Source organism: Amphiura filiformis, chromosome 16 (assembly GCF_039555335.1).
Source record: "Amphiura filiformis chromosome 16, Afil_fr2py, whole genome shotgun sequence".
Taxonomy (NCBI): domain Eukaryota; kingdom Metazoa; phylum Echinodermata; class Ophiuroidea; order Amphilepidida; family Amphiuridae; genus Amphiura; species Amphiura filiformis.
In genome coordinates, this window is record NC_092643.1 from 12,682,407 (window position 1) to 12,705,329 (window position 22,923).

A 22,923-nucleotide genomic window follows, 5' to 3' on the forward strand; every position below is an offset into this window, starting at 1 on the left:
GTTAGTGGCAATAGGCTTTTCTTGTTCAAAACACTCTCAACCATGTCTATAAATTATCGAGATACCAGCGTAACTTGCATTTTCACGCTGAATTCAGATATTATGTCCAGTTACAACTGGAAAATTGTCTGCACAACGTGGAAGATCTTCCTGTTAATGCTCTTTAATACAAAAAATCGGAAACAGTGAGCGTTATAGTTTGTTGACAATTAATTGTCATCGTGGAAACCTTCTTGGATGCTACTGTGAATGATGGCGCTGAATGTATAACAATACATTCAGCTGAAGGATACTCCCTCAGCTGTCGTAGAAACAGACCTACATCCAACAAAGGAGGGATCGCCATCTATTGCCTTGAGGGTATCGCCATATTTCATAACAGTGCTCTAGACCCAGAGGACATGGAGCTGACGATCATTCAGAGAAGGTCGATAGAAGGAGCTTAACAACAAAGTTGAGGTAAGAACTCTCAGATGGCAGCCTCAACAGCAAGAAATGGTGGAACACTGTTAACACCCTGTCTGGTAAGTCCACCAAAGTTGATATACTGACGGGCAGGTCTAGACTACATCAAAACACAAATCTGAAAAGTTTGCCAGGCCTTTGCCACTAAATGTCAGCTTGCCAACGCAGGAGAATATTCATTCAGCATTCAGAAACGTGCTCAATAGCCTTCAAGGTCAAAGATGTTAGGAAGCTTCGCATGAATCAGCAACGAGATAAAGCTACTGGTCCTGATGAAGTTCGGAAGTAGTGTAGCGCAGAACTTGTCACGGCAACATCTAGTGCAGTGGATAATTTCTCGTTTTCAAAATTTTCGAATTCCATCTTCAAGACAGGCGTCTTATTGTTTAACTCACGTTTACGACATTTACTACCGGACAAAACCCGACCAATGACTATCTTTTCTTAATTCTTATCTTTGTTTTCCTCGAATTTTACATCAGTCAAATTCTTCGCAGCGTGAATAATCGAGGGAGGCTCTGCCACAACGACATCTTCTAACACAGCTTTCAGGCTCCCATAAACAGGAGCGACTTCAAATTCAGAGCCATATTCTTTCAGTAGTAAGTAGTCATCGCCTTGTTCGTCTGTATAAAAGATGTAAAACGAAAAATTCAGAACTTAGTTCAATTCATAATATGTGATGCGATCAAGCAAAATCAGTCGGAACTCGGAAATATTGATTTTGCGATATAGTCAAACAAAGGAAATATTTCCTTTTGTTTCCTGTTGTTTTGGAAACTCTTTAATTGCTCATATCGTTGGAACTGGTTGTTCAATTTCAATGGGATTTTCTGTAAAATGCAGCTCTGTAAATGTTTTACTATCCTATGAGAAACTGAAAATTTAATATTTCCCGAGTTCCGACTGATTTTGCTTGATCGCATCACATATATGGCTATGTGTCTTATATTGGGACCCTTAACAGGGTGGTGGCGTGACATTTTTCTTGCAAAATGAAATGATAATAATATTTTCAAAATAAAGATGAATATTATTTATATCAGGCTTTTGAGCGATACAATAAAACTGTATATTTTACAATATTTTCAAAACACCCGGATGCAATACAATATTTATTGAATATTGTACGCGTATCGCGGGTTACCATGGTGACGGCACCAACACGCGTCATGATACAACAGCACAACAATACAATACATACATCGTAACGGCTCACAGGAGATTTCGTACTGTATAAACAAGTAAAATCACAAACTTAATTCGCGACAATTCTGGATGATGATAACCTTAGGAAATATAATCCACATCTACAAATAAACCTATATATAATTATTACGAAATTGTCTTTGGAGAGTATAGAGCAGAAAACAAGAAGGTCAAAATGTAAGCTTACATTACAATACACATTGGTTAAACCCGGTGGCAAGGTAAGCTTAAATTTTCATTTTACCGCATAGCAAAAACCTGATATAAAAAATAATAATAATATTGAATGGCTTATTTTCGTGTGATACAAGAACATATTGCACTCGATAGAAAAATATTCTTGTATCACACTCAAAGCCATTCAATATTATATAAATACTTACACCCTTCATAATGGTCTTGTTTTAAAACCTAGACCCTTTTTTGATGAGAAATATGTATTATACCGCGAATTTCAAAAAATTATTTGATATCAGAAGGACATTTTCCATATTTAGAATGCAATTCGATATGTCTGATGTGCTCTCATGTAATACTGCCCGAACGCTCTAACCAGAACCCTTAAGGTACCTGTTGGTCTAGTTTGTCCTTGTCCTGTTTATGATGTCTGATCTTTGTTTGCAAACTCCTACAGTAACTTATCACAAGCGCTCCAGAGCGATGCCTCTTCACTACTAACGAATGCTTACTAGCGTTGCGTTGGAGAGCCAAACCCTAACCCTAACCCAACCCTAACCCTAACCCTAATAGGCTGAATAGATACCTAATCATCGCTATCTAACCCTAATATGCTGAATAGATACCTAATCATCGCTATCTAACCCTAATATGCCGAATAGATACCTAACCATCGCTATCTAACCCTAATATGCTGAATAGATACCTAATCATCGCTATCTAACCCTAATAGGCTGAATAGATACCTAATCATCGCTATCTAACCCTAATAGGCCGAATAGATACCTAATCATCGCTATCTAACCCTAATAGGCTGAATAGATACCTAATCATCGCTATCTAACCCTAATAGGCCGACTAGATACCTAATCATCGCTATCTAACCCTAATATGCTGAATAGATACCTAATCATCGCTATCTAACCCTAATAGGCTGAATAGATACCTAATCATCGCTATCTAACCCTAATATGCTGAATAGATACCTAATCATCGCTATCTAACCCTAATAGGCCGAATAGATACCTAATCATCGCTATCTAACCCTAATAGGCCGAATAGATACCTAATCATCGCTATCTAACCCTAATAGGCCGAATAGATACCTAATCATCGCTATCTAACCCTAATAGGCTGAATAGATACAATCATCGCTATCTAACCCTAATAGGCCGAATAGATACCTAATCATCGCTAGCTAACAATTCGCCGTCGCAGTGATGATGTAACAGGATTAATTACCATAGCAATGATGAATACAAATTTTGAATAGATCGTCCAGTACTACAACATTCACGTGGTACCTTTGCATTGAACCATAGATGTCAAAGAAATGCTAATCACTCGCAGCTGTAAGATTAGTATCATTAAAAAGAGCGAGTATTAACTCTATGATTACAGATATACACAGGTGATGAGTGCATCCAGTTTTTAGTGCAGGGCGATCTATTCAAAAATTGTATTCATCTATTGCTATGGCAGTTAATCCGATTATTACATAATTTCGACAGCAAATAGACAAGGTGACTTAACGAACGCTACGAAGCGTGTTAAAGTGTGACAACAGGGTGGTTATTTTGTGTTCCATTTAGTCCGGTGGCAAACCAAGGTAGGTTGGTTAATGTGTTTTTGTTTGTTGATTATTGTTCTATGTGCGGTTCAAAATAAGATCCCGAGGGGTGTAAAATTGCCACCCTTGGGCAATTCGAGATATCCAAGGTCAAAGTTTATACAGGAGTCAACATAAAAATTTGTCCAAAACTCCGAAACAATAAGTCGGGGGTGCGCAGTTTTGAATTTTGACCCCTGAATGAACTTTGACATTGGAAATCTTGAATTGCCCAGGGGTGACAATTCTACATCCCCCATAATTACATTTTGTACTACCTAAAGGATAATAATCAGCGAAAAAAAAACCACTTTAACTGGCTAAACCATTTAACCCGATAAAACAATAGTTTGCAGCCGGACTATTTGTAAAAGGTTTTCGGCTTAGTATTCTTTTTGTTTAGAACTTCCTTTGTTACGCTTTGGAGCTAGCAACAAGTTTACCGATTTATAATCCAAATGTCTATGTAGTGGAAGACCCTTGCCTTCTTTTTTTATACATGTTTTTTAATGTAAATATATATACAAGTTTGTCTTGTATCGGTAACCTTGGGTTATTTAAATTTATTTTTCTAAATGATCGAGATCCAATTTCTCAAATATTCTAGATTTGTAGGATAAATCTAAAACTCTACTATACAGTGCACAACTTATAAGTTCCCCCTAATGCTTTTAAAAATAAATCGAAAATTATTTAACGAAATGTAAAATTGTAAAAAGTTATGAGTAACCTTATTTGTTTTACAAATCCGGGCCAATTTGTAGTGTCACACATCATTGCGTTTGGCCACAATGGTTCATTATGTAAAAAAAGAGGGAGTTTTAAAAGTTGCACCTGAGTCCATAGGAGTCAATTGTCAAACAATACAGTATGTTAGGCCTGTCCATGTGTTTGTAATGGAAATAAAACTTAAAAGTGGTTTAAGATGTTTAGTAGGGGATGTGTCCTCCAGCACTGTTGACAACTGCATTGCAACGTCGCCGCATGCGGTTTATTAAATTCCGGACCCGTTGCTGGTCCATGTTCCATACATTTTGGATTGCTCGGGTTAGCTCTTGCAGTGTTGTGTTTTCATTGATAAGGTTTTCGAATTGCATTAAGTGCAACTCCCATACAACGAGCAATTTCTTTCACCGGTACATTTTCATCCAGCAGACCTATTGCTCTACCGCGAAGAAATTCGGGCAAACGCGGCATTATTAAAGTGTGACTTTTCACATGTGATGAACTACTGGTGACGTGGTCTAATCTCACTGCAGTACATATCCCTTCCATCTCAGACATTTATCATTAAAAAGAAAAGAATAAAACACCTGCTATGCTTTTCAAGAAGAAGAAGAAGAATACCAAAGATCAAGTTTTCTTTTACAAACACATGAATATCCCTGGCCTACTGTATTGTTTGAGAATTGGGTCCTATGGACTCAGATGCAACTTTTAACACTGTTTAAAACGGTCTTCTTTTTTTACATAATGAACCATTGTGACTGAACGCAATAACGTGTGACGCTAAAATTTGGTCCACATGTGGAAAACAAATAAGGCTACCCATATCATTTTACAGTTTTGCATTTCGTCAAATCGTTTTTGATTTATTTAAAAAAATATGTAGGGGGGAACTTATAAGTTGTGCACCCTATACGACGATATATAAACGGTCAAACATGCATATTAACTAAATTATCAAAGGGCCACATAATAATAAACTTCTGGATTTTTTATTTTTAGCTTGAAGAAAATATATAGTATCAGGGTGTTTCCTGGATAAGTAGCTAAGCTTTAACGTATTTAATCAATGCCCGATGAAAAATATCCGCTTTATTATCTGATATATTTGGAGGATTCTTACCAGCCATGATAATATACTAGTTCTGTGTAATGGAGAACTTGCAGCCTAATAATGGTGTACAATTTTCCTCTAAGGGATCAAATCAAAACTCGACCGCCGGTTGCCCGCCGGTTCCGGGCGGTTCCGTCCGGTTGGCAGAGGTCATTGGTATATGAATATTCAAGAATGCATGAGTAGCAACCGCCGGTTGGTTTAAGCATGGAGGTATATAAATAAATGGAGAATGATCCAGCCAAGCCTCTTTTGTACTACGTTGGTTATGACCAATTATTGTTGAATAGGCAATTTCACGTTTATATTGATTATGCTAAGCTGATTACATTGTGAAGTCTGCTTCACTGGCCATTGATTTCAATGGGGTAAAATGAAGTTTATACTTATTGGAAAGTGCTCATGTTTCATAAAATTTTGATATCAAAATCTCATTTTTGCCAAAAATTGAGTGCTTAAATTGCATCAAGAAATCAGTCTTTTTGAAAAAAGAAACACCTTATCTGTTGTCATCTTGTGACTCCCTACATTTTGGTCATAAAAAATTGAATTATGACTTTTTTTTCCAACAAGTTATGACCCCCCGTATATTTGGAACCGCAAATGATAGCCTCCTAATAATATTAATAATCATTTAGGCCTAAATACTGATAATTATTTATTATACAATGAGAAGTTTAATGATGATGATTTAGGCGGCCTATACGATTTCATGACAATGCAGAATTAAAAGTTTAAAAACAATAACATGACATATCCGTCATGGCACTCAATCAATTTGACCCGAAGCTTCAACCAAAATCACGGTTATCATACACTAAACTATGAGAAACTGTTTAAACAAAGTATGTAGGGCCTATACATTCCATATATCAATTTCTCTCTAGAAAAGATTGTCTGATCATCACTTTTGCTTGAATTCCGAAGTACTTCCGGTAAATTTTGCTCGGTCGTAACTCAAATGGCCCAAATTGGCCCAACATAATTTTTCACAATCGGAAGGTAAAAACGTTTTGCTTTCATTTGCACTATATTTGAACTCCCTCAGACCCCCTTAAAAGCTTAATATATGAACATGAAAACTAAGTATATTTGCCAAGTTACGGCACAACTAGTGTAGAAAACAGTTTCATAACTTGAGAACAGAACATCCGAATTTCTTCGGGTTTTCACACGATCATACATTGAAACTATAAGCTATCAAAACTGGTGACTTTGAACTAGCTGATTGACTAGCTGACGTCATTATACAGTCTCTTTTACAAGGCTTCCGGTACGGGTCAATGTAGGGTCAATTCCTATGAGGAAATTTTGGGAGTGACAATCAATGAACCATGGTAGAGGCTCATAACCATCGTGGAGATCAATAGCTTGGCTGAAGTGGCTGGTCAATTCAAGTTTGGTGACTCATTGAATAGAGGTAACGGGATAATCTCCACTTAGGAGATTAGAATTCTGGCGATCATTCTCCATTTATTTATATACCTCCATGGTTTAAGCACATAACCGGAGAGATTAACAAAATGTCGATATGTTTATTTCGCGATCACAATAGCGCATACTTGAAATTTCACGGTCACAATAGCCATGATAGCCCATACTTTAAAGTACTGCACGATGATCGATTTTTCTTAGTCGCGTGTCTATTGACAAGGAAATGATTTCTTGTTTATGGTTAAAATTGCTTGAATATATCACTATTGTTTTAATCAGTTAATTTAAGTTCAGAACAGTGTTTCAATGATTTCTATAGGTTAAGTAATTTAGAAGTTGTGAATTTATTATTTTGTGAATCACATAGGCCTGTATTGGTGATGGACAATTATACGAAAGGTCATTAGTTCAAAACTGCCTCCAGAAGATATGATGCGTGCATAAATCACAAAAAGAAATCCCCAGTTGAAGTGATATTGATTGACTAATTTGCTTTGTACTTCAACTGGGGATTTCTTTTGTGATTTATGCAAAAAATGTAACTTCAATACTAAAATGAACAAAAATTGAGGACAACTTGCCAAAGGAAGATGCATAGGCCTTTTACAACTATTGGTTTTATTTTAGTCCCGGTAGGCTTATTTTGATCCACCTAAAGAGTATTATATCAGAGGAGCTGATCTAACGCTCCCGACACACCCCTAAACAGGCAAAAATTGTATTAAAATCAGTCTTTTTGAAGGAAACAAACACACTATCTGTGGTCATCTTATGACTCCCTACATTTTGGTCATCAAAGTTTTTATGACCCCCCCACCCCATTTTTCTTTCCAAACATTTATGACCCCTCCCCCTCTCGTATATTTGGGACACCTCTCCCCCCTTCCGAAGAAAATGATAGCCCAAAATGGTACAAAATGGGGTTGATTTTGGGTCTAAAATAGACCAAAAGGAAGATTTTGTAACAACATTTCTGACGACTGAGCAGGAGAGGGGAATGACTTGCCATCCTGCCCCATGGCTAATCCCGGGGGCTAATCTCCGTTGGTGCTGATGACGGGCGCAGTGCCGAGGGGTGATGGGATTCGCATATATTTTGTCGATCTTGCAAAATCATTAGTTCTTCTTGCACATCACCTCAACGAGCCTGGCCAACATCATTGTAGGCCCAATATACCAGCCTAATGGCCTAGGCCTATATTACGAACTTAGTGTAGTTTTTATCCCCCTCTCTCTCTCATGTGATTTGAGAGACACATCTCATACTCTCACCCCTTTTCCACCTCTCCCCATCCTCCATCTCCCTGTTCCTCTCCCCTCTCTCTTCCCCTTCTTCATGTTCTTTCTCCCTTTCTGTCTTGTTTTTTCTCTCTTTTCCCTTTCTTAGTGTGTTACCCTTGCGTTTTAAAACATGCAGAATTTCGTGATCGCGATTATCCCCCGGAAATGAAACCTGTCACGATGTAAAATAATTAGAAATAAATAGACCAGGTCTCTGCTTATATTTTATCAAAATAAAATGCTAAAAGTAGCTATATTGATTGAGAAGAACTCCGAGAAGGAAAATCGATTATTCCTATTGTACTAAATTTGAAAAGAAACCACTTGAAATCACTCCACTCATTCACTCGATGATACCAACCGGCCATATGAGCCAGAGTGTGACGACTGACCTCATTACTGTGTATAATTTAGAACCGGACGGAACCGCCCGGAACCGGCGGGCAACCGGCGGTCGAGTTTTGATTTGATCCCTAAGCAACTTTGTAAAAGCATGTCTATCTGATAATTAAAAATTACCTTCCTCGCCGACGCCAGCACAAGCAGTACAATAAATGGTTTCCTCTGACATCGTTTGCATCTGTATCGCCTTCTGCTCCGTTACCCGATGAACAATCGCCAGTGGTTGCCATTCTTTCAAGCCACCTGGTGGAATGTTAAACTCTTCTCCACATTCAACGCATTTCACTTTACTGCTGGGTGACGAATCTTTGGTATGCTTTTCAAGGCAGATTGCGCAGTAACTGTGTAAGCATGGAAGAGTTCTTGGAGACTTTAGAAGTTGATGGCATATACTGCACTTGGCCAGATCACACGATTGCGTTGTCAATGACACAGCCATCTATAAGGAAAGAAGTATTAATAATAATAATAATAATAATAATAATAATAATAATAATAATAATAATAATAATAATAATAATAATAATAATAATAATAATAATAATAATAATAATAATAATAATAATAATAATAATAATAATAATAATAATTGGCATGGTTCTATTTCCCACGCAACTTCTATTTTTCTGTGAAAAGCAGGCTTAAGCAGCTGCATAATCTTGTCAATATAACCTAGGAATTATCAATTATTTACCTTCTTTGAAGGAAAATGTTGTCTCTATCCGTCAATGATGTATCAAGTTAAAGGGGGCATTCATCTCACCAACAAAAAATGCTCCTTCAATTTTGGTCAAAATCCAGTATAAACATGTAGACAACGTCTTTCATGTAGACAACGTCTTTTAGCAGCGTCTTTCGTGTAAGAATTCACAATTTTGTAATAAAAAGGTTCGAGATTGAAACTGGTTTTATTGTTCCAAAGCCGAATGTTCCCATTTTATGAGATAACATTTTCTGCCTAGTATGATGACATTGACGCACACAACATGAAGTTGCATGCTCTTCATATCACGTGATGATGTAATAGGATTTAACTACTAGACTGATGCTCTCATTCGTCCTACAAATACATGCGCAGTGTAGACGAGTGATGGAGTTAGTCTAATTAACTATCATAGCAATTTATTCAAACAATTTTTGAATATATCGCGCTGCACTGGTACGTTCACATGGTTTCTTTGTATTGAACCATAAATGTCAAAGAACAGGGATAAAGACCTGGATCATAATTATATAGCATATATCATGCTAATCACTCACACCTGTAAGATTAGTATCTTTGAAAAGAGCGGTATTCCGTCTACACAGGTGATGAGGGCAACCTGCTTGTAGTGCTGGGCGATATATTCAAAAATTGTTTGAACCAATTGCTATGCATGGTAGTTAATCCTGTTACATCATCACTTCTACGGCGAATACGTTATATGTTAGATTGAGATATGTTTGATTTAAGAGTCAAACATTTATAGGAATTTTCTGGAATTGCCTTAATTTTTATTTTGTATGTCGAATAAAAATGTAATGTTTTATTTACCATAAAGTTTTGCACAGGGTATTGGCAGTGGCTCCAACAGATTTCAACATGGGGCTAACAAAACCAAATTGTGTTCACGACCTGCTCTTGGTGTGCTTGAGGGGTGCTTTCCCCCTTGGAGTCAGACAATTTGGCAAAAAAACCCAAAAAAAACCCCCCAAAAACCGGTCAAACACGGCCATTGTTTGCGGTATCTGGGGCCCAATTTCATAAGATCTACCACACATAATTCCCTATTAGATAAATTACATGCATGTAAATATTGATTTTACATGTTATTATAGCATCGCTAAAATCCATTTGGCGACAAGAAATTTGGCAAACGCTTAGCGTCAGTTATAGAATCATCGTGGATTGTCGTTTGGTACATCCAATATACGTGATCGAAAACATTCTGCAGTTATGTAGTTTTTAAAAAGGAACTTTTATCGACAAAAATACTTGCGAAGTAAATTCGTTTTATAATTGTTTGTTTGGTGTGTTCTGGGATATGGAAAACGCACGTTACTTAGACGGACAAAATTATGTCGCTGTTTGTAACTGGCGCCCAAACTCGATAGTCCATCACCTCTTCTGAAAAGAATTGTACTGGTTACCGGTCACAAAACGCATTCAATTTAAGATATGTCTTCATGTTTACCAATGTCTCAATGACTGTGGTCCTGCTTGCCAACTTACTTGTTCGCATAAGACGTCCTTCAACGGCTCCGGTAACATGGTCTGCAACAGACAAGACTCTTCTTGCAATACCATTTAGTAAGAAATGTTTAGGTGAACAAGCTTTCTCTGTTGCAGGCCCATCACTTTGGAACTCACTTCCGCAGCATGTAAGAAATGCCGGCTCAACTCCATTTCTCAAAAAAAACTCTAGAAAACTCATTTGTTTTAATCTGAATTTGTATTTTTTTGCTTTGTATTATATTTCATGTGTTAATGTTTGTTGTATTTTGTATGGCGTCATGATCAAACCGTTGTGTTTAATGTACAATTCTAGCAATTTGACCTGCGGGTCACCATTAGAGTTTGAAATAAAACCTTCCTTCCTTCCTTTTTTTTTACAGGTCCTGGAGTAAAACAATATTTTATACGAGGGCTGGTCAATAAGTTCCCGCAACTATGGTGTATCTCCGCTCATGCATGACTTGGATGACTGTTACTTATGCTAAATACAAGTTTGTACCTTTGTCTTTCAAAACAAATATGTATTAGCGATGTTGAATACTTGATTACGTAATGGCATTAGCATAAACACAATAGCGTATGGGCACTGCCTGATTTATGGTGAAATGAAGTCAAGAAAATCTCTCGCCAAATTGAGGTATTGTTACATAATTACAAATATCTCGAGAATAAAATATGGAATCTGGCGCGGTGTTTGCAACTTTGTAGACCAATAACATAAGAATGATGCTGTACTCTTTTTAGATCTATACCATTTTTATTTTAAAAAAAGGGATCGTGTTGAATATCTCCAATTTTGAGTAGGCTTTATCACCCATTGTTCCTTACATAATAAGAGATAGAAAGATTAATCGATGACAAAAAAATTTAACCAATGGTACCTGGTTTGATTGGGTATCTACTGATTATTAAAAAGGGAGGTCCCAGTGGTGAATTCACAAACATTTCTTGATTAATGAACCCTTGTTTTCAAAAGGTCTTGTTTTTGTAATCAAAGTAGCACACCATAGAGAGGCTCTGGATTGAATAAGAAATTTGAATTTCGAAAGGTATGTTTAATTTTTGCATAAGACTTGGTATAACAATTCACTCACACAGCTACTGTTCCGCAAACCTAATATTAGTCTTATTTTTAACGCTTTTTTGATGAAATTTTACTTTTTTCATACATTTTTGGTACTTTCTATCATGCATACCATCAACGCATGCGCATATTTCTATTTTTATTGCAACAAATTCTATTATCCTGACTATGATCTCTCATACCATACCAATAATCATATTTGTTTTATTTTGGAGATAATTTGGATTCTTTCTTCTACCGTGTGGGCTCTTTTCTCGCGATTTTCACACCATTTTTGTTTGTCATTAAGGTCCATTTTTGGTAAAGTTCAAAGACGGTACCTTTCCTCATCTCTTGACGGATACATTTCTTCTTTCACAATTATCAATTGAATATACTTAGATTACCTCATACCAAAAATAAGGCTTGTAAACTGCTTTGGTCCTTACTTCTGCTTCTTTTTATTACACGTTCCTCAACTACAATTCAAATTTCCCGCCAATGTTGACAGTACATATGGCAATGACTTTATGCATATGAGATTATGTAATTAAAGGTACTCTGATACTAATTGTTGTGTCTTTTGAAAGACAAAGGTACAAACTTTATTGATCGTAAATAACAGTCATCTAAGTCATGCATGAGCGGAGATAAACAATGGTTGCGGGATATTATTGACCAACCCTCGTATGACAAACTCGGTATTTATCCGGAAACTGTGCAAAGTATTCCGACAAAAGGCAAGACTTCTGACAGGGGGTGGGGGGGTAACTTCCGCCTTTGCCCCCTGGCTACGCCACTGCTGCCGAGGCTATAACCACTGAAATGGTCACTTTGGCTCTATTGTCTGATTAAAATAATGCGATAATTTGGAAGATTGTGTTGCATTCATGTTAATAGAGGTTATCCGTGTTCTATAAGCTGCATATCCTATCAGCGACTGCTATACCTTGTTTAGGACTTTCAAAAGAAGTACCTGCATGTGCAACCATGACTGTTTCAAAATAGCCCGCCAAAGCCATGCAGGTAACTCCGAGGTCGTGCACTGAATTTGTTTGAATGAGGAATACTACGGGAATCAGCGGCTTTTGTTAGTAGTCACGCATGAGTAAAGTGGATAACCTCTATAGATCCCACGCCATGAGAATGAAAGCGTTATAAATTTACAGCCAAGTCTTAGCCAGATGAAATCACAACATATCAACAGCAAACTACTCCTCACTTGTCTTGTTTAATATAATTACCATTTTGCCTGAAAAAAGTCGAGTATTTTGACTGTAACAAAGGCGTGAACTTTTATTTGAGAGACATATCGATTTCTTTGATGAAGTATATTTAGCAATGAGCTGTGTATATATTTGGACGTGTAATACGTTACATGTATAACAATCAGAGTTTGCCTATGACCTATGCTCAGCTTTGAGAGCTAAGTCTACGCCCTTGACGTTGATTTAAGCATTATGTCACAACGGTATTTTCTAATTGCCAAAGATGGCGCTTTTCCTTTGCACAACTTTTTTTGAGACAGGCTGTATATATTTGGACGTGAAATACGTTACATGTATAACAATCAGCTAGTATAAGATTATGAATGTTTTGAGTCATCCAGTAGTATAAAATAGACAATAATATGGATCAAATACTGGACTCACCAACGATTTTTTAGTAACGTTGCGACCCGTTCACCGGGTCTTCATCAGACTGCGCAGAGACTTGACTGATGGTTTGGTCACGTGATGGTAATCGGCGAGGAAGTAGTTTCACGGTGGGGTCCCAGTTATCAATTGAATATACTTAGATTACCTCATACCAAAAATAAGGCTTGTAAACTGCTTTGGTCCTTACTTCTGCTTCTTTTTATTACACGTTCCTCAACTACAATTCAAATTTCCCGCCAATGTTGACAGTACATATGGCAATGACTTTATGCATATGAGATTATGTAATTAAAGGTACTCTGATACTAATTGTTGTGTCTTTTGAAAGACAAAGGTACAAACTTTATTGATCGTAAATAACAGTCATCTAAGTCATGCATGAGCGGAGATAAACAATGGTTGCGGGATATTATTGACCAACCCTCGTATGACAAACTCGGGTATTTATCCGGAAACTGTGCAAAGTATTCCGACAAAAGGGGCAAGACTTCTGACAGGGGGTGGGGGGGGGGGTAACTTCCCGCCTTTGCCCCCTGGCTACGCCACTGCTGCCGAGGCTATAACCACTGAAATGGTCACTTTGGCTCTATTGTCTGATTAAAATAATGCGATAATTTGGAAGATTGTGTTGCATTCATGTTAATAGAGGTTATCCGTGTTCTATAAGCTGCATATCCTATCAGCGACTGCTATACCTTGTTTAGGACTTTCAAAAGAAGTACCTGCATGTGCAACCATGACTGTTTCAAAATAGCCCGCCAAAGCCATGCAGGTAACTCCGAGGTCGTGCACTGAATTTGTTTGAATGAGGAATACTACGGGAATCAGCGGCTTTTGTTAGTAGTCACGCATGAGTAAAGTGGATAACCTCTATAGATCCCACGCCATGAGAATGAAAGCGTTATAAATTTACAGCCAAGTCTTAGCCAGATGAAATCACAACATATCAACAGCAAACTACTCCTCACTTGTCTTGTTTAATATAATTACCATTTTGCCTGAAAAAAGTCGAGTATTTTGACTGTAACAAAGGCGTGAACTTTTATTTGAGAGACATATCGATTTCTTTGATGAAGTATATTTAGCAATGAGCTGTGTATATATTTGGACGTGTAATACGTTACATGTATAACAATCAGAGTTTGCCTATGACCTATGCTCAGCTTTGAGAGCTAAGTCTACGCCCTTGACGTTGATTTAAGCATTATGTCACAACGGTATTTTCTAATTGCCAAAGATGGCGCTTTTCCTTTGCACAACTTTTTTTGAGACAGGCTGTATATATTTGGACGTGAAATACGTTACATGTATAACAATCAGCTAGTATAAGATTATGAATGTTTTGAGTCATCCAGTAGTATAAAATAGACAAAAATATGAATCAAATACTGGACTCACCAACGATTTTTTTAGTAACGTTGCGACCCGTTCACCGGGTCTTCATCAGACTGCGCAGAGACTTGACTGATGGTTTGGTCACGTGATGGTAATCGGCGAGGAAGTAGTTTCACGGTGGGGTCCCAGGCGTGTGATAGCAGGAAACGGAGGCCCCCCTTCTTGTTGAGAGCTGGCTGCTCAGCTCTTTCCCGGATGGATTCTTTCACTCCCCTCTCAAACCACCTCTCCTCCTTGTCGAAGATTATGATGTCGTCGGCATTGAATTGGTGGCCAGAGAGTTTTGAATGGGTGAAGACTGCGGAGTCCTGGTTTTCGTTGGAACTTCCTCTCCGGTGTTGATTGAAGCGAGCTTTAATAGACTGTTTTGTCTCTCCTACATAAGACTGGGCACAGCTAGTTTCAGAGCATGTGAGTCCATAAACTAGGTTAGACTGTTTGTCTTTTGGAATTTTGTCTTTTACGTGCACCAGTTTGCTCCGTAAATTATTAGAGGGCTTGTAGGAGGTAGCAATGCCGAATGCCTTGAAAGTGTTTTGATTCTCTCTGAAAGGCCTGTGGAGTAAGGTATAGTAACTCTGGCTTTGCTAGCAATGACATCTCCCGTGTTATTTTGTTGTGGGGTGTCTTTGGTTGTGGCGGCTTTCTCGAAAGCCCAGTCTGGGTAGCCACACTGTTGAAGGGCACTGCGGACGTGATCTTTTTCTTTCTGAACGTCACTTTCTTCAGAAATAATGGTATCCGCGCGATGATATAAGGTACGGATCACCCCTAATTTGTGCACAAGGGGGTGATGTGACCCAAACTGAAGGTATTGGTCAGTATGGGTCGGTTTCCTGTAAACAGTAGTACTAAGGGTGTTATCAGGGTTAACTTGAACAAGACAGTCTAGGAAAGCAAGCCGATTGTCTTTACTACTTTCCTGAGTAAACTTAATGTTGGAGTCAACTTGATTGATATACTTGAAAAAGTTGTCTTGTTCGTTCTGATCGATAACAACGAATGTATCGTCCACGTATCTGAGCCAGAGTCTTGGAGGTTTGCCTGGAAAGTTCTTCAGGACATATTGCTCAAATTCTTCCATACGTATGTCAATACCAATTGGTGAAAGGGGGGATCCCATGACACAGCCATGGATCTGCTTGTAGTATTGCCCTTTGTACGAGAAATACGCGGTATTCAGACAAATATCAACCAACTCAGACAATTGTTCAACGTTCAGATTTGTGCGCTCACTGAGGTTTGGGTCATTTATAAGCGAATTGGTAACTGCTTTGAGAACATCATCCGGTGGAATGGATGTAAACAATGCGCTAACATCGTAAGATGTTATGATTTCGTTTTGTTCTAACTTAATGTCCTTGACAGTATCCACGAAAGCTTGGCTGTTCTTAATATGGTGGGGCGTCTTGCCGACCAATGGAGCAAGAACCTTGGCGGCGTATTTGGCCAAATTGTAGGTAACTGAACCGATGCTGCTTACTATAGGTCGTACCGGGATCGGTTCGGGCTTATGAATCTTTGGTAAGCCATAGAACGCGGGAACAGTGGGTTCAGTGGGGGGATTCAAACTATGCTTTTCAACATTAGTGACCGCTCCCTTAGTCCATAATTTATTGGTAAAATCTGTGACCTTCTTTCTGTATCCACTTGTAGGATTGTATCCAACACGTTTGTAAGTTTGCTGGTCGTACAATAAATTTTGGCACTTGGAATCATAATCCGCTGTGTTAAGTACCACTGCGCAACGGCCCTTGTCGCTGGGAACTATAGTAATAGTCTTGTCCTTACCGAGATCAATAAGCGCTTTATTTTCCTCTTTAGTGATGTTAGATAGAGGAGGCTTGGAGTTACGGATGGTTGTGTTAACTTTGTGTCTAAGTTCTTCAGCTTTTGAGTTGTCAAGGTTCGCTTGTTTAATGGCCGATTCAGTGGCAGTGATGTATTCAGCAATTGGAATTTTACGATCAACAACACAATAACCAAGACCTTTAGCAAGGATCGATGTTTCACTTTCTGTAAGGTCTCTGTTAGAAAGGTTTTTACCCACTTTTCCTTGTCCTCATGGGAGATGTTTTTCCACTATTCCGCCAATTAAGATCTAAATCAGAACGAGATTGCTTCCCGGATTGCTTTAACTTTGAGAATTTATCAATTTGACGATCTTTAACAAGTTTGTGTTGCGCTAGTTGCGTATCTGTGGTGAACTTCTTTACTTGATCATATGTCTCTCTTGTGAGCTCAGTGCGTAGTTTTCATCAGTTCTGTGAAATTTGTTATTAAGAGCGTTAATCGTGAAGTTTACTTGTCTTACACGTTCATTGAGAAGTTTTCTCTCGGCATTTTTAAGGATGTTACTTGCCTTGTGTCCCTTTATAGTACTCCTGAGTTTAACACTGCGAGGTATAACATCTTCATGTAGACAACGCAAGTTAAAACGCAAGTGGTTCCGATGATTCGCTATCTTCCTCGCCGTATTTTCGAGTTCTCTGCATAATTTTAGGCGATCACGCCCGAAATTGTTCCTTACAAGATTATGAATGTTTTGAGTCATCCAGTAGTATAAAATAGACAAAAATATGAATCAAATACTGGACTCACCAACGATTTTTTCAGTAACGTTGCGACCCGTTCACCGGGTCTTCATCAGACTGCGCAGAGACTTGACTGATGGTTTGGTAGTATGTCTATAACCTATGCTCAGCTTCATCCCATATTATGGATAGGATTAAACATCTTGTTTGTCAACTGTCACCAATGTGGCATATAGTTTACAGAATTAATCATTCCAGACACATAGTGAACAGACATAAAGATAAGAAAATAAATGCATATCTGAAATCCTGAATCAGACTAAATACGATAGACCTGCACATAATGTCACAGAATTGCTGTTATAAAAAGAAAATTCATGAAGATTTTTGTTTAATTTTTTTCCTAAAATTTCCAGCCAAATTCTTCCTTGTAATCTGGGCTGTTATTATTATAATTAGTCGAAGAGTGCTTTCCGTTGACTGGGATTTGCAAAACTTTATTTCAGATAATAGGTATTGATGTCACTGTCACTCTTCTTTTTTGTAATAATTATAAATAAAGTAAGAGCTCGACACTTGGTTTGTAAGGGGATGTGCCACGCAGACTTTCGGATGCTGAATTTCTACCTACTTTTGCCACCCATCAGTATACCAATTCTTCTCAAAAACACCCCAAAAGCACCAACAGTTTGCCCTACTTCCTCCCCCCCCAAATACATCCAATTGGGCCCATTTGTCTCCATTGAAAACACACCCACTGATATACCGAAATCGCAGAAAAGGTACCCCAAACCGTGGCACATCCATGTTTTCCTTCCACCAAGGAGAACCCCCTCCGGGTTCAGATACTTCAGGTCCAGTGTCTCACATCTCTGTTTTTCTCTTATCCTCTGATCTATAAAATTCATATCTTTTTATTGAGTTCCTATCCAGGCAGATAATTGCTCATAACCCTTCCGACTACTTCAATACAGCAGTTACTAGTCATATACATTTGATATAGTATCCTAACATTTCACTAAAACGTAAAACATTGATTAAAATCTTACTTTCCTGCCCACTTCGATTGAATTCTGCAAAATAAACGCCGTTAAAGTATGGCCAACGTATTCCAAAGGTCCTCATGGGGTATGCGTCTGCATAAAGATATGAGTATGATTGTTTCAGCTGCTTCGCCTGTCCTTTTAGGAGATATTATTGTTAAACAGTAAAACGTGATACTTTGGACAGATGGGCAGAGTTACGTTATATTAAATACAAGTGTTGAAGGCGGTGTGGTGCTGTGCTATGACGTGGTGGGACTAGATCTGAGAAATGGACGTAACTAAGTGAAGGAATGTGTATGTTTTAATTCTGATTTTTGTTTCTTGCTCCTTGCACTCAGATTGGCCGGTGTAGCAGAAACATTCAACTGAAGGTTTATAATTGGAAAAGGTGCGGACGTCAAAAAGAAAACACTTGAGTAGCCAAACTGTACTTTTATAGGAGGTAGACCATATGGGTAAATGGTTATCTACGGATTCAAACATTTAAGAAAACCTCTGGAATTTAAAAGCTCAATCAGCCTCTGTATCGGGGTACGGAATAATTCAGAGGCCCCAAAATCACCGTGAGGAAGGCATGTGCACTCAAGTGGCCACGTTTTGGTTTACAAAGGGGGCTCTACTATAAGATCGACTTTACTAGATCATTTGAGTGCGAAAAAGTTCAATTTCAGACACTTTTAACCCAAAATTAAGGTGAAATTTGCTGTGCAAAGGGCCAGTGCGCGCGAAGCGCGAAAAATTTGCAATTATAAAAGGAAACACGGGCTAAAAAGAAACATGCACATGGCCACATTGGGCCCTGGGCCCGGGCACATCTTGCCCTGAATAAACAAACAGATACTCGTAGCTATATCGATGGCAACAATGGGCAGTATTGGCTTAACATTCTATGTTTTTAATGTTTCATTTATTAAAACTTGCAAAGATTCTTCCAGGCACGTGTCAATAAAGATTATTATAAGCATTGCCTTGGATAAGATAGTATCTGTCTGTAATTGGTTATATTAACTCCTCAAAACGCAATAATCCAGTTTCCTCAGGCCATTATATCAGCAGTATTGTGTGGATGTTGATAGGTATCAGTGGCTGAGAGGATGCTTTACAATAGGTTTCCTGTGTGGTATGAGTGATACAAATCTAACAATACGCTGAATTTAATTGAAGCATCTTAATAACGCAAGGGAAGTTTTATTAACGCTTACATACTTCTCATTATACAGTTGTTAACAGGAACATATTTGGTTCGAAAAGAGTGAATATTCATTGGTGTTAGAGCTTGATGAAACAAATATTAGCCTTGTTACTTTCTTCAATTTATTTTGATCAAATAAACATTATCATGGATTATTTCAAACACAGAGAAACAAAGAAACACACAGCCATAGATAGGATCATTTCTGTAGCCCAGGGCTAAGCTCACGTTGAAAGCGTATGCTCTATAATATTCTACTTCACTGTTCTGTTTCGACTTCTGTTTCTATTTCGATCAGTATAAATATGCTTGTTCTCATTTGAAGCGCACCTCTCCTGATTTTAACAGAGTACAAGAACAATATGCATTGCTGGTGTTGATTAGAAGGCAGTAATTCCAATTTCCGAAAGCGGAAGCCTGGTCTTTTCTGTTAATGACAATAGGCTTTTCGTTGTCAAAAACACTCTCAACCATGTCTATAAATAACCGAGATACGGATGTAACTTGAATTTGTATGCCCAACGTGTAAAAAAGGATAGTCAACAACTTTCTTTCTGTTAACGCTCTATACTGAGAAATCGAAAACAGCATTATAATTGGTTGAAAACTAATTTTTCTCATAATGACCACCAATTCACAATTGACTTCCGAGCCTGTTGATTTCAGAAGAGGCGCATGGAATCATTGAGCTTTTAAAGATTGTCAATGTTAATATGATGGACTTCTAACTCATGACTAACAACTACCAGCTGGAAGATTTGTACTTTGCTATATTCAACTTGCAAGGAATAATCTTATTGTCTTCAGGGTGCACACCAGTAAATAGCTCCCATTGACTTTCTGTACAAACAGGGTCCAGGAAAACGTCATTTTCTTGACTCCAGAGCGACTCAGTTCTTCAAAACTTACCGTTTCTGCAAGTCGAAGGTCAGATGAAGTCATCTATTGTACACGGATGTTTGATGTATATAGAATTGGCTTCATTATTAAGAAAATGCAAACTATAGATGGCGCTATTTATCATAAATCATATTTCTTTATTTGCAAGGGATAGGTAATCAATACTGCCATTTAAACAGGTGGAATAGATGAAATAAGCAACAAAGAAATTTTATAAGGATATTTCATCAAAAAATAAAAGGAATTATTTTTATTAAAAGCCTGAAAGAGTAATTTCCAATATCTAAATAGCGCCACCTATCTTGTCATAAATAGATACATTTTATATCCTGAAAAAGCTTTAAAAAATGCTTTGAAAGTGAATAATGTTGTAAATAAGGGGAAATTAAAGTTGAAAATGACTCAAAAGCATCTGTATACATTAGTATGATACAGCTTTAAGCTGTTCAAGCCTAAAATTGGGTTGTACATGATGTTTTGTTTAAAAAACTAATAAATGATCACATCAAACAGCTGTGTGTAGAAATTATATACGGAGTCAAGCATTTTTTTCCAGAAAAATGCCGACTAGATCACCCTATAGCCCATACAGCGTACGCCACCTTACAAATAGCTTGGTGTTTCTAAAATGTAACACATTTTGAAAGTTTAGCCAAATTGTAATAAAAAGTCAGATCCTGCTCATTTTTCACAGACAATCTATTTCCCAGGCCTAAATGAGGATTAAATATGAATCAGGGCCTAATAGTTGGGTTTTAAGCCTTTTCTAATGGATTTAATTCAGTCGTATTGCACGTTTCCTCGTTTGAAACACTGTTTTTTTTCTCCCAGGGTGTAGGAGACTTGTATTTACTGGTGTGCACTCTTCAAAGGGCTAAGTCAATGACACGTCCCCATACATTCAGGAGGAGTTGTGCCTGGTTATTTGTTCTGCCTCTGGTGTAAGCTATTGGTATTTATATACATGCTCATTTATATACGCCTTAAGATGTACCCTTAAGGCCCTTTAGCGATTTGTAACTACATCTTAATACCGCTGTAAATGATCAAAATTACTGAACAACTGCATTATGATTGAATGACATTTAATATGCACACCAATATAGGGAACAAAGATGGATGCAGGGGATGCCGTAGAATAGTTGCCAGTGTTTTATTGATGTATGTTCAACCCAAACTAAAACACATTAATGTGGGGTTGGAAGTTTATGTTCTGTTTATATAACTTATATAACTTTGAAATTTATTATACTAAATCAAATTGCCCTGCATACAAATGCACTAAATATTGATATAATTGCGAAAATATTACATGATACTGTTGTTACTTAACTTGAACGCGTATCTACCGTGAAACTGTGAAAAATGCAAGGGGATGTTTGCATTAGGGGAAAGTTGCCTTTTTAAATTCAACATATTATCAAATATTTGATTCTAACCTAAAGGTTTAAGGCTTTATTCTTATTACACATGAATTCAAATAGCAATAAAATATGATTTAAGACAATGCGTTTGGAGGATATTTACTTTGGAAACACCATAAGGATTTGTGGTTGTAAGACATATATAAATAACAGGTACGCTTATTTTCCAACGCCGCAGGAATTCAGTCAATATCTTTTGCAGACATTTTCGGAAGCACGGGGGAAAATTATTTATTTAAACCAAATTCGATACCATCTGTATTCGACTTCAAAAAGGTTATAATTTTACTTTGACAAATAATTTTCAAAACTTTAAAGTGTCAAAAAGGTAGGTTATTATTAACATATTTTCATATATTTCTTCTCCAAAAACTTTAAAGTGTCCAAAAGGTAGCCTCATTCTTCAAGCCTTGCCATCTTTCGGGGGCTAATTTATAGTTTAAGCTTGTTGGATATCCATATTTCGCGGTTAGTGCTTCTTTGCAGCCCTGCGGGGCAAACTAGTTGGATAGCTACATGTCGCGGTTAGTTTTCACTAATAAAAATACTAGTTTCCATATTCTTCTTCTTTTAGTTCGATCTAATATTAAACTTTCTCTCTGTCATGATACAATCCGACACCGAAATCGTCATATTGTATTGATCTGTCTGTCTGATGTCATATTTATTTCCCACAGAAGTATTGCAATTAGTGCAAGATACATGTCTACGTTGGCAACATTTGCTCAAGAACATACCGGCTTGGACTCTAGTGCTGTCATGCCTGTCACTTTTCTCTAATGAACCTTGCGAATGAGCACCATAACATTACGTTCATTTGATTTGATAAATTGATATCGTGCACCTGCGTCGTTTAATTTGCTTATGCCGTCTACATTTTATCTTGTTTATTTCATTTGAAAAAGCATAATTACCTCATCCTACTTGAACGAGTTGCTCCAGATGTTTTACTCAATATTTCAAAACTTTGATTTGGTAAAAACGAACGCAAACAAGATTGATAAGGCTGCTTAAGGCTAGTATTTATAAAGCTGATTTAGCTCTCAATAATTATTTACATATTACAATGATTAACAACC

At 37.5% G+C, this 22,923-nt stretch overlaps 2 protein-coding genes across 2 annotated transcripts in view; both read right to left on the minus strand.

Annotated features, from left to right (window-relative positions):
• Positions 1 to 216: 216 nt before the first annotated feature.
• Positions 217 to 9,214, minus strand: LOC140136510 (uncharacterized). The gene is made up of 3 exons (XM_072158222.1): positions 9,112 to 9,214; positions 8,535 to 8,856; positions 217 to 1,091 (listed from the first exon to the last, which is right to left on the minus strand). The coding sequence occupies exons 2-3, from the start codon at positions 8,854 to 8,856 to the stop codon at positions 910 to 912; spliced, it is 504 nt and encodes a 167-aa protein (XP_072014323.1). The 5' UTR covers positions 9,112 to 9,214; the 3' UTR covers positions 217 to 909.
• A 5,994-nt stretch (positions 9,215 to 15,208) lies between these two features.
• Positions 15,209 to 22,923, minus strand: part of LOC140172437 (uncharacterized) — a 123,768-nt gene continuing 116,053 nt past the window's right edge. Inside the window, exon 2 of the mRNA XM_072195586.1 lies at positions 15,209 to 16,775. Within this exon, the coding sequence (XP_072051687.1) occupies positions 15,209 to 16,775 (1,567 nt within the window). The remainder of the gene's footprint in view (positions 16,776 to 22,923) is intronic.

Bases quoted from the DNA above. Each gene is read 5' to 3' on its own strand.
- LOC140136510 (XM_072158222.1), bottom strand. From the start codon at position 8,856: ATGGCTGTGTCATTGACAACGCAATCGTGTGATCTGGCCAAGTGCAGT. The intron at 1,092-8,534 runs GTAATTTTTAAT...TCTTTTATACAG, and splicing joins TGCTGGCGTCGGCGAGGAAG to ACGAACAAGGCGATGACTAC.